Source organism: Eleginops maclovinus, chromosome 2 (genome assembly GCF_036324505.1).
Source record: "Eleginops maclovinus isolate JMC-PN-2008 ecotype Puerto Natales chromosome 2, JC_Emac_rtc_rv5, whole genome shotgun sequence".
Classification (NCBI taxonomy): domain Eukaryota; kingdom Metazoa; phylum Chordata; class Actinopteri; order Perciformes; family Eleginopidae; genus Eleginops; species Eleginops maclovinus.
Window position 1 is genome coordinate 20,325,871 of NC_086350.1, and position 12,411 is coordinate 20,338,281.

At 38.9% G+C, this 12,411-nt stretch overlaps 3 protein-coding genes across 5 annotated transcripts in view; 1 reads left to right on the forward strand and 2 right to left on the reverse strand.

The window, feature by feature from the left end:
- Positions 1–3,475, reverse strand: part of si:dkey-246g23.2 (solute carrier family 66 member 2) — a 64,374-nt gene extending 60,899 nt beyond the window's left edge. Inside the window, exon 1 of the mRNA XM_063903422.1 lies at positions 3,193–3,475. The gene's annotated coding sequence lies outside the window, so the exon portion shown is untranslated. The remainder of the gene's footprint in view (positions 1–3,192) is intronic.
- Positions 3,476–3,550: 75 nt separating this feature from the next.
- hsbp1b (heat shock factor binding protein 1b) lies at positions 3,551–6,327 on the forward strand. Its single transcript, XM_063903433.1, has 4 exons — positions 3,551–3,785; positions 4,846–4,912; positions 5,088–5,214; positions 5,808–6,327. The coding sequence occupies exons 1-3, from the start codon at positions 3,741–3,743 to the stop codon at positions 5,207–5,209; spliced, it is 234 nt and encodes a 77-aa protein (XP_063759503.1). The 5' UTR covers positions 3,551–3,740; the 3' UTR covers positions 5,210–5,214; positions 5,808–6,327.
- A 277-nt stretch (positions 6,328–6,604) lies between these two features.
- The window catches only part of zgc:173742 (DNA topoisomerase I, mitochondrial), a 43,954-nt gene continuing 38,147 nt past the window's right edge, over positions 6,605–12,411 (reverse strand). For all 3 annotated transcript variants that reach the window (XM_063903397.1, XM_063903381.1, XM_063903388.1), the window contains exons 16-20: positions 11,640–11,754; positions 9,882–10,009; positions 9,547–9,686; positions 7,794–7,943; positions 6,605–6,930 (exon numbers count right to left, since the gene is read on the reverse strand). In XM_063903397.1, the coding sequence (XP_063759467.1) occupies positions 6,828–6,930; positions 7,794–7,943; positions 9,547–9,686; positions 9,882–10,009; positions 11,640–11,754 (636 nt within the window). In that variant the 3' untranslated portion in view covers positions 6,605–6,827. The remainder of the gene's footprint in view (positions 6,931–7,793; positions 7,944–9,546; positions 9,687–9,881; positions 10,010–11,639; positions 11,755–12,411) is intronic.

Genomic DNA, 12,411 nt, shown 5'->3' on the forward strand with positions numbered 1-12,411 from the left:
TCCGTGATTTTTTTGCCAGAAAAAAATCATGCTTAATGGTAATCTGCAAAAATAACATACTTAAGACAAAATGATGGAAAACCTGTGTAGACATTACAGAAAACAGCTTGCATTTCATTGCTACAAAGGGAATATCAACCAAATAATGATAATGTAACAATTATTAGTGACAAACTTATTTCACAATCATTAAATAAAGTCTTTAAGCATCCTAATATGTGCATAAAGTACCAATAAAGTACTCATTCTGCAAATTGTATTTGAGTACAGTACTTGAGTAAATGTACTTAGTCACTTTACACAACTGATTATAAGCAATCTGAGGCTTCATTTTTGAGGGATGAGCAGAAAAACGTTTTATAACAAAGTGAATGAAACCCAGTTGTGATGTAGTTTTCTTTCTTCCTAAAGCATATTCAAGTATCAAGAATAATGTACCTACATTTGATTGATTTTATCTAACTTATGAGGCAATATACCCCATATCTAGTGGACAGGGTGACCAGGTGCCAACAAGCCATATGTGGGACAAAGAGGACGTTTGTGCGGGACAATGCAGGACAGTATGTTACTGCGTTGCTAAGAGCTAGTTAGGATTGAAGGAATGTCTAGGTATGAATGTCAGGTTTTATTATTAATTGTCTTATTGATTTAATAAAACATTTAAAGCTTAAAAAGTTACATTTATGTTCACTTCTTTAGCTTTTAAATTCTAATCTGAACATAAAGGTTGTGTGAGTAGAAGAAGTATGCACCTGAGATAAGATAAGATAATTAATCCCTAAATTAGAAATCAAAAAGGTTAGCACATACACAATTATACAATATACAAATCTCAAAATAGAAGATAAAACAGAACAAAAAGAGTGAAAATATAACAATCTGTAAAGTATCTGAGAAGAAAAACACTATTGAAGGGCTACATTACAGCAAACACCAACATACTGTGTGTGCTACTATGCAAAAACACATTTTACTGTGCAGGACAAATTTGCGACTGGTTTTTACCATTACATTAAGTCGGGTTGTAACGTCAGCTTAACCATTTTACAGAAGGTAGAGGTGTGTGTTTTAAAAATGAGCAGCCACATGTCCAGACAGACAGACAGACAGACAGGTGTGGAATTTGAAGCTAAACATGTGGAAACATCCCACATAGAGGGCAAGTAGAGTTCAAGGAAAGGTCAAACAGACAATATCCTGAGGAAGCAGAGAGGACAGGCAGGTGGGAGGGGTCAGTATTAGCCGCTACACTGGAGATAACAAGACAAAATACTAGCTATAAAAGAACTGACAACTGACAACTCCTTTGTGTATTTTCAAAGTAAAAAATCCACTCCCTCCTACTTGGAAAGAACAGACAAAATCAAAAAGAAATATTCCTACTTATTTCTAGTAGTACGAGTAGTGATAATCAAACAAATTACAAGGAATTGTATATAATAACTTGGAAATTGAATAATAATAACCACTATAAATGGATGGACCTTGTAGATATGGAATGAAAAAATAACCAGGATAATTTTAAATCAAGTTCATGTCTTTGCAAATAGATGGCAAAATGGTTAAAGTATACAACAAAAAACATTACTTTTGATGCTTCAATTAGATATCAGAATGAAAGTACTTTTTTCTGATTTTTAGGTTGTTTTTGTAGTGTTTAGGTGGTAAACACCCTGTGAGCAGCACAAGTAATTCAGCTCCTTGGCTACTCTAATCTTTAAAATAGTGACGTTTTGTGCTAGCCAGCATTCTCGAGAGGATAATAACATAAAGGTTACTAATTCCCTCTTTCTCCAGGGAACTTTAGAGAACAAATAGAGTGATTCATTACAATTCGGAAAATGTGATACAGAAAAACTCCTTGGAAATGGGAATGGCACGTGGACACATTTGATGTTGGAGCCAGTATGTTGCTGTGTACACAAAAACATGACCTACAGGTTCTGAGCAATTACTGACAAAGTGTGACTCAGCAGGAAGGGTCACTTAAATGTGTGGTTGCCATTGACACATCTATACCATGAACATAAACTCCTTGGCTCAAAAACATGTTAGGCATTGTCAGCTGACAAGTCACTGAGTAAAGCTGAGAGGGCCGGTCAATGCACCAGGACGTTCATGACAATAAAAAAAAAGCAAGCAGCAGGTTACATCATCGTCTTTTTTGTACATACTTGGTTTATGATAGCTGAGACTATGTTATTTCAACATGAAAGGAGATGCAGCGTACACGGAGCACCGAGAGTCACCCAGAAAAGGATCAGGGTCTGATAACTCATTAGACATCTGATATTTCTCATAACTCAGCTGTGTAAGGACAGAAATAAGGATAGACCTTCACTGCTGGAGGAAAAGCCAGTTCAAGTTATAAACTCATTCAATTGTCACAGAACATTTACAACTGCTATGCACTTACAGCTATGAAATGCAGTAACGTTTTGTCAATCCAGGGTCAAGTGAATAAGGCGAGTAGCTACATAGGTCAGTTTATTTGAAAAAAGCAAGATGAGTTGTGGGCAATTGTAATGTTTATTCACTTTATCTGAAAACTGTCTGTTTATCAATTAGCCCATAGCTTCCTTTCATTTGGAAAAAAAGCTAAGAAAACTAATGCTAGTTCAATGCAACACTGCCCTTGGAACGTAGCCTATAAAAAGTGTGTTTTTATAGGTTTCCTGCAGTTAAACATTACTCAAGTATTTAACAATCCAAGGTGTCTTCAGTCATTTCCTTCCTTAGGTTGTATGAGTAAACCATCACACACGCACACGCTCACGCACACGCTCAAACACAAACACACACATGTAAACACAAGAAAATATGTTGGTTCACTTCTAGTAAGAGGACATACTGTTACGCAAGATAAGCATAGCTTGGGTTGGGTTACTGTACTGACATGCCTGAACATACAGGCATCAATTTGGTGCTACTGAGCAACTACAGTAACAGCACACAAAGAAGCAGCTATTACACTGTCTGTTTACACTGTTGTAGACTGATATGAGTACACGGAGAAGATTAAACATGTGTATGTTCATTCCAAACTCACAGAATCATGTTTGTTTTTTAAAAAGCGCGCTTACAGATCCCGCGATGTATCGCTCCTGATACATATTTTAAGTCAAAGTAGCATCATTTAAGATTCAACATGTTATGGGTAAACCGTGGACTACTTCTAACTGTACTCACCAGTCGTCTTTATTCACTTTCCTTCGTCTTTTAAAAACACAAACAGTCACACGGATGCTTCAGCGTCAAAACACATTGTGTTCCCTGGCAGCTCCAACTTTCAAATCCCAACTCGATCTCAAGAGAGAAGGAGAAACGTGCACGCGCATGCAGGCATACAAACACACGCGCGCTCGGATACTTTTAGAGTTTCCAAATGTAAGTATGAAACATGAACGTGGTTAAGGCACTTAATGGGATGCTGCCTCTGATAAACAAGTGCGTTGAATGAGTGGCGCATTTGTCTCCTTGAGGCTATAAGGGGTTAAACAAAACTACTATTTTATTGTACACGCTTCATTCAAAACTCAATGTTCCACATTTCTTAGCAGCCACACAGCTCTCGCGATATTATGTGTGATGTACAACAGCTGACTGTGCTGTGGGTGGTGCTATCGAGGGACAGCTATCTATTTCGAAGTGTTACAAGCTTGATACATTCATAATCGCTAAACCAGCGTTTTGAGTTCTAATACTGTTTAGACACTGATAATAATTTACACCACAACATGGCTGAGACGGACCCCAAATCGGTGCAGGACCTTACCAATGTGGTGAGTCGAGAACGTAATGGCAAGCTAGCGTTAGCCATAGCAGCATAGCTAGCAATTGCAATAAGAATGCTAACGGTGGACAGCTAACGTTAGCTGTTTGCAAGCAAATGTTAGCAAGAGTAAAGTGCATCCGTAGTCTTCATTGTTCTTCCTGTTTTTAAATAAAATAGATTCGTGAGTCATGTTTGGTCAACTTGTTAACTGAAGCCATCATGTTTTGTTTAGGACGTTATATAATGTGAATGGTCAGTTGTGTTTTTACATGACATCATCAAATCACTACCGTGTAAACTGCATAGCTTTACACAACAGAAGTTTTGCTGCCGTGTGATTCTTCTCTAAAGAGGCTTGTTTGAATAAATGTCTATTTTAATCTTTTGGAATATTGTGCAGTATCATTTACAGACATAGCACAATGCATTTTCCCAGAGTAATTCTACCTATTCATTGTAATTGGGTAATGTTTCCTAGTGTTGTCAAGGAGATAATGGAGAATAAGTCGTTAAACTTCAGTTATCCTCTCATCGCTTTAACAATCCTCTGTGGTATTTCTTTCTGTACAAATGTGTGTTCTCATACTTTTATTTTAAATCTCTCTTCAAGGATGCCCAGTTACTGTAGTTTTTAATGATGGCAATAAAATAAACTGTTGAAGGGTGTCCAGTTTTAAAAAAAGCACATTCACAGATCCCCATTAGATGATGGGCACCAATGCAGAGCAGTGTGAACTCATTGTGAGTTCGTTGTTCTGCACATGCTTTTCACATTGGATTAAATAATCATCTCCCATGGTTACTAAACTTTGACATTGTTGTCAAGGAAACTAGATACTTTATCATTGTCCTGCTGCTTTTTAAATCATTCATAGACCACAGGCATGGTGCATTAGAGTGGGATTGCTGATGTTTTCCACTGGCAGCACTATTGTTAATAATGAATAGTCAACTGACAGCAGTATTATTTATATCTGCTCAATTGTGTCATCCCTAAATGAAAGCGGTACATTTGATGTGTGGCTGCATTGTTTCACTTACAGGATTTGTGTGTGCTTGTTTCACAGGTCCAGACACTGCTGCAACAGATGCAGGACAAGTTCCAGACCATGTCAGACCAGATCATCGGAAGGAATATCCTTACTAATAAAACAAATTAAACAATAGTTAACTCATTTAAATGCATTGTGTAATCTAATATGGTAATGGCTTAATGTTCGATTGACAGACTGACGTAACGTACACTTGTGCCCATATAAGAGTAACTTTGTGTTTGTGTGTAAGTTGTCTGCCTTAACTATTTCTCTACTTGATGAGATGAGCACGCGCATCGATGACTTGGAGAAGAACATCGCCGACCTGATGACCCAGGCTGGTGTTGAAGAAATTGAAGCGGCACCGGAAAAGCCTAAGGAGGGTCAAGGCTCCTAATGAAGGTGAGCCGTAGACCCAGCTAGCATTTAAAACAGAGAAAAACTGTTTACACCAATTCATGACTCTCATTTGGTTTCAATGTCTATTGTTCTCCCTCTTTCTGATTGACTCATGCATCATAAGAGGGATAGTTCACACCAAAATGACTCGAATGTTTTACTGTTACATGTTTATCAATTTAGATTTGGTGAGTTATACATTGGTAGATATTGTGTGTAGAGATGTTTGACTCTTTATTTATTTAAATAATGCAACTAGTATTGCTAATTGTGCTTTAAAAAAAAACATTTGAAGAGACGTCTCTTCAGAGATCATGACCCTGAAATCTGTTTACTTTAACCTTTACTGCAAATTGATAAATAGCCCCAAAAAAGGGAAATATGGATTTGAATCTGTTGTGAATTGTCCCTTTTAATGAATATAAACAAATCATGAAGATTAGATTGCATGTCTTTGCCATTAGTTTTACATTTTAGTGACGAGTTTGTGATAACATTTTTGCCAGATTTAAACGTGATAAAATGCACGCTCAATTAATTTTGGTTGAACTTCCTTACAGTTGACTAAATGCACATTTGTCTTGTCTGTCCCGCAGGTTCCTATGTAACACGGAGTGAAGTCTACAGGAGACTTTTTTCCATTTTGAAAAATGACTAATATTGATTTGGTGTGTCGTTGTGTGAAATGCTTTTTTATAAATGGATTATTGTGATAAACGGTTACAGTTATGTAATGACTTGAAAAGTTATTTGTAAACTAGAATAGTGTGATATGCCCTTCAGAACTTTAAATGCTCACGTGCAGGAATGCAATTTGGGGATTTTTTGTGCACTGGCCCCAGAGGTTATTAGATCATATATCTTAGATAAATAAATCCCATGAAGCCATGGCTGGTGGGAATGTTTTGCCTGTGCTGAGAAGTACACCATGCAGGCCAGTGGAACCTCCATCCTTACCAACCTGGGCGCAGTGAACATCTGGAGCCTGTAGTGTTCAACAGAGCACTGTTAGTACCAGGGTGTGGGATGCATTCCAATTTCAACTGATTTTCTTCTATTAAAGCTATTTAATACAATGCTGTCTGTCATGTATTACATAATAAATATTTGACAAGGTGCTGAGTGAATTTTTTAAAATATTAACTCCTAGGTGCTCAGTGTTTTTCTGTATTTCTTTTCTTAAGCCAGAGTTGTATTTTATCATGCAAGTGATCTGGAATGTCTCATGTTTGCATGTTCTTTTTGGTCTATAATGTGTTGAATGAAATTCATTATAACACTAAACTAAGCTGGAGAATTGTGAAGTAACCTTCTCAATAAGATGTTACTAACTGACCATTATCGTGCACCAAATCTGAAGTATTTGCAGAAATCTCCACAAAGAGCGTGTCACTTTAATGTATGGAAGGAACCTTTATTCCAGTTAGTGCAAACAAAGAAAACAAGCAACAGAATTAAGTGCCAAAAACATTATACAAATGTACAGCTGTTAACAAAACGTATCAGATGAAGTCTCCAGTATTCTAAAATGAATGCAAAATCAAAGATCTGTATGTATTACAAAATGATTGGTTCCTTAACTGCATTTACCACCATCTAGTGAGACGGGGTTAAAGTTAGAACTCAAAGTCTGCCTCCGTCATGTCGATGGCCCAGGCGAACTTGTCCCTCTGGCTCTTATTGTAGATTTTATCTACTGGCACGACATTGTTGTTACACCTGAAAAAATAAAAATACGATTGTTTAGAATACTCTGCAAAATAAATACAGTTGAAATCACCACAAAGTTTTCTAAGGTGTCAACATCATTTGTTCTTAAACATGCACAAAGGTATCTAACTTTAATCTACAAATACTTCAAACTGCATGTCTTATAGTCACACCTTTAATGTGTGTATGGCAAATAAATTAGTTACACGTGCTTTTACTGTGTGTGAAGATGACCAAACTAATGTAAAGGAAAAATTACAAGCAATTCAGACCATAGCTTGAAGTTAAATTCAGCTTTGAGGTTAGAGGGGAGAACAATATAGTTGGTATGTTAAACAATGTTTAGAAAAAAAGCCAAAACATTCTATATATTATATATTCATATTATATCTCTACTGCCAAAATGTCTTACAATCAAATTAATCTATAGAACATATTATGTGGTCTCACAATCTGTTTTAAAGTCAGAGTAGAAAAAGTGTTACTCTACAAAAAAAATATTTCAGCTGTTATTATATATCATGGGAATCGCAGCCAGGCTCATGATCTGTAAACTCATTTCTCTAACTTTGTTGTTATTGGAATAGAAATGCTGTGCTTCTTAAGGAGCCAATGAGAGTTTTTCCAGAAAGACCGGTTAGTTAGAAGTGAAAAAGTAACTCGGGTTACGCTGATTAAAAGCTTCACTGAACTGGAAAACCCCAAATATCTGGCTGACCAATAAGCTTGGTGAAACCAGCTAGGAAAGAGGTGGTTTCATTACCCGCGTTTGTCTTCATGATTTCACGTAGGCTGGCAGGTGCATGACTTTAAACAGTGATTTTCTCTGAAGCATCACAGTTGTTTAGAACACCGTGTGAGGGTTTACTCACCAAGCCACGCTGATGCGCGGGTCCAGGTAGTTTAGCTTGGAGGTGCCCAGGGCGATCTGTTTGTTTTCTTCTCTGTCAGTCGCCTGCACCTCCATCTTCAGCAGCTGCTCCTCATAGCGCTGCACTGCCGCCTTCTTCCTCTCCACCAGTCTGACAGGAGACAAAAAGAAGGTGCAACAGTCAGACACCTCTGGTAGAAACAAGACTCCTGGTGTGGTCTTTTAACGCAAACACCTTTCCACATGTTGGGCAAGCAAAACCAATGTTTCACTACACAGTATGGCTGGTTTATAAGGAGAAAATAAAAAGTCACAATATTTTGGACCAAAAACTTGATATTGTTATTGCAACAAAATTGTAGGGTGGACTATTCCTGCTTTCACTAAATATAAACGTAATAAGATTGCTGATAAAAACACTTTTAGGTGATCTGGATACAATGACTAAGTGGGTAAAAGCAAATAATAGATCAGGTAAAACTATTTGGAAAGTTAAGAAATGCCTTACTTCTCTGTCTTTTTTTCAATAATGACCGCCTTGCTGCACATTATCCCGCTTTTAACACGCCACATGCTAAACAAACTACCGACTTGACTCCCAATATTAATTGATATGATTTTATGACTTTAAATTGATCGTATTGCTTCCGCTAAGATGATAAAATCTGTTCCCCGGCGCATCGATGACTGGAACTCCGACATCAATAATGTAATTTAAAATGATTGCAGCTCTGATTGATGTTTTCTGTGACTGTCCAGGTCTGTTCACAGTTTCTGATCCTCTAACAAGTCCCTAAACACTACAGAGCCCATAGCGTGTTCCTGTTAGTGTTTGCTTCCTGTCAGTCTGCTTCTGTAGATTTCAGGGGAGACGTCCAGCACTCCGTCTTTTAACCTCTGTTTCTTCGCTCTCTTGATCCTCCTTAGCAACATTCATTATAGTGCCTGATAGCAATCTGTACTACTGTCATATTAACCTCTGTAATGTCCGAATTGACCAATCAGAATTGAATATTTAACTAAGCCATGTATTAAGCAGTTTTGAAATCCAGGAAAAAACAACACTTATACACAAGTCTGTATTTAACACTAAAGCTAACATAATGTTGTCTGAAGTCTAAGAGTAGAGTAAACAAACATTTTGATTGTGTATTAAAAAGGTGATACACACAGAAAAGCTGTTCCACTTAGGATGTCCTACACTGCAGCCAAAAACTAAAAGTGTTTGTGTTTGCCTTTTGGCTCGAGGCACAAACACTACAAAATTAACAGCAGAGGAGATTCTTTTAGCTTTGACCTGTAGCTCGTTATTCACTGTGAAGCAGTTACTCTTTGTTGTTTGGAGGCACTAAAACCTGCCTTTCTACATGTAGCTATTCAGGGTTTTGTGAAAACCGGGTAACAGCGGCGCTGCGCCCTCTTCCTTTCAGCTTGCGCCCTCTTCCTTTCGGCTTGTGCCCTCTTCCTTTCGGCTTGCGCCCTCATACCAGAAAAGTGATGCCAGAAAACAATATTTCCGTTTGTGAAAAAGCCCTATAATTACTCCAAAGATATGAAAATCGTTAAAACTAGACTGTGTTCTTTTACTGTTTTTTTTCTGAGGAAGAAGACTTTAATGCATGACTTTTGCCGGAAAGTGGGCGGGGAAATAATTTTGCCCGGAAGTGGCGTTAGCGCCGTCATACTGTATTTTTCTACCTGCTGTTGTTTATCTCTAATAGTTTTAATATCCATATTTTGAGACTTTTCTGCACCGTTGGGACACTGACGTCTGCAGTTTGGAATCTGGACTGCCTTTGTTCTTAGCCTCCGTTTTGACCTCTGTCTTGGCCTCCTTCTTAGCCTGTTTCAACTCGGTCTTTGCGAGGGACAGCTGCTCCTTTCGGGCATCGATCTGAATGAACAGAAAACAGCAAAAGCGTATTTTTAATATATGGATCACTGTAAGCAACAACATTTCACTTCCTTGGTGATAGACATTCTTTTAAAATGGGGTCAGGGTCATGATAGCATGCAGGCATAGCATCCTGCCCGGTAAAGGTACATGTGATAAAAGATTGTCTCATAAACCAAGTGGAGCAGTTCCTACCTTGGCCTGAAGGTTAGCCATAGACTGATCGAAGGTCTTTGGTGGCGCCCGCTGGTGGTTACACAGAATTGCAACTGCCCTGTTGGCTCTGTTGTAGGAGAGCAGTTTGGCCGGCATATTATCGGACTCTTTGAAGGGGGACAGAAGGGTCATTTTACAAGGACAATCCCACTGAGAATTAATATCGGACCAGACTCACACACAGACATTTAGAAGATTAAATCATGCTGGTGTCCCTATTGTTATAATGCTCATCAGCAATCTGCACCACAAATCGACTTAAACACACGCAATTACAGTTAGCTGCCTTTTCATTTCATTTAGTCCGATCCCTGTAAGCTTCATCTATTCTCCGTGAGACACACACACACACACACACACACACACACACACACACACACACACACACACACACACACACACACACACACACACACACACACACACACACACACACACACACACACACACACACACACACACACACACACACACACACACACACACACACACACACACACACACACACACACACACACACACACACACACACACACACAGCACTCAGTGGCAGTCCTGAAACGAGAGGGGAGAGTGTGACACTTCTATCTCTGATTGAGAAACGGTGGCAGGGGCAGCCAATGGGAACCTGATAAGAGCCAGGCAGAGGCGCAGAGCACTGGGAGCAGAGATAATGTTCTCCTGCCATGACCCGGGAAAAGCTAACTGACACGAGGTAATCTCGAGTCAAGCAAGCTAAAAATAAGAAATGTCAAAAGCGTGGCAGTTTTATCACGGGGCTCCATGACACAAGCAGTGATGTAATGAGACAATGATAAGTGCCAGACTGAGGAAAGGCCATCGTATTAAAGATACTCCTAAAGGTGATTGAGACGTGAGAATTATCAGTTTCATAAAAGACAATTGTCATTAAAAACACAGAAATGTTTTGCTGTTACAGTATCATCAATAAAATAACATACTATCTGTCAATTCTATACGTCTGTACCTACTGCTATCTGAGGTGCATTCACACTGACAAATGTAGCTACATGCAGCGCACTAGGACTGGATATTGACTCAGTGGTCAAACTTGTATTTGGTAAATGGGACATTCCCCCCCCTCAATGGTCGCAATGTTGGCTACATACTGAAAGGGGAGGGAGTAACAAACTTCTGAGGGCCGAGGAAGCTTAAGCAATTGCTGTCGCTCCACGAAACCACGCAATACAGTATGAACAACCGCCAGTAAGCAAAACAAGACGTCTGATATTCTTGTGGGCGGAAATCATTCCATTAACACAGCAATGCTTCCTCCGCTTGATACTTGACATTAACACCAATAAGACAAACTATAACTTTGAGATTGACAAAACTGCACAACAGTTGTGATTTGCCACAATACTATCCCATTGCAAATCCTGCACTATGCAAGGTATAATATATTATATAAATAAGTGCTTTGTGTACAATGTGTACTATATGGAAAAGTACTTACTCAAGAAACAGCATTAAATTAGACCCAATATTGAAAATGCAACTAAATACCAAAGAGTAGAGTAACTTTTTGTACATAAAAGCATGGAAACATGTCACAGAAGAGGCAGAAAATACAAATATGAATCAGAAAATGAACTTAATATGTCCTCTTTAATCTAAAATAACCCATTTTGCTGCTTAGGAATATCAAACGGTGCTTTTAAGAGCTATTAATGAAGTGGTAAACGGCATTATAAGCACTGAGTGCGAGTGGCTTACTGTTAGTGAGCTCTTTCAGCTGCTGCTGTAAGGTGATGGAAGCGTTGTATGTCCTGAAGACCTTGGCACTCAGACCGGGCATCAGAGAACTCAGATGCTTGTTCATCAAGGTTGTCTGCAGAGAGAAATGTGAAGCAGAGCGGTAATGAGAAACACATTTAACTCCAGTGTGGTACAGTACAAACACACTGTGAACACAACACTCGCCCACTAGGTGGCACTGTGGCATTGCACCACAGCAGTGATTGAAGTGTGTGTAATGTACAATAACAAATAAAATACATACAACCTCGCCTCTGCCTTCATTATCATCATCATCCATTAGAGCCGGCAGATTCAAATAGATCACAGTACTATTTACCCGCTGACATTTGGGTAGGTTTTATAGCAAGTTAGAGCTGTCACAGCCGCTGGTTAGATTGCCATTAGCTGCCGTCTGATGGCCGCAGTGAGAGGAGGCTAACAGTGTGAGCGAACACAAAACAAACACATGTGCTCTCTGCGCACACACTGACACGAGGTGCAAACATGTGGACTTCAGAGTCTGCATTTCTGAACACATTAAAAAGCTCACAGATGGAAAAAAAAACAACAGTAGCTCTGGCAGAAGAAGAAATAATGGTGATGATTTAAGTCAGGATTAAATTAATATTAAGATCCGAGCAGGGTCAGGACCCGGGTGTCTGGGGCTACAGACTGCAGGATACTTGCGAGGGAGAGTTTGTCATGTTTATATATGCTGGAGGGAGGTACACACATCTGCACACGCACA

Bases quoted from the DNA above. Each gene is read 5' to 3' on its own strand.
- hsbp1b (XM_063903433.1), top strand. From the start codon at position 3,741: ATGGCTGAGACGGACCCCAAATCGGTGCAGGACCTTACCAATGTG. The intron at 3,786-4,845 runs GTGAGTCGAGAA...CTTGTTTCACAG, and splicing joins TGCAGGACCTTACCAATGTG to GTCCAGACACTGCTGCAACA. The intron at 4,913-5,087 runs ATATCCTTACTA...CTATTTCTCTAC, and splicing joins AGACCAGATCATCGGAAGGA to TTGATGAGATGAGCACGCGC.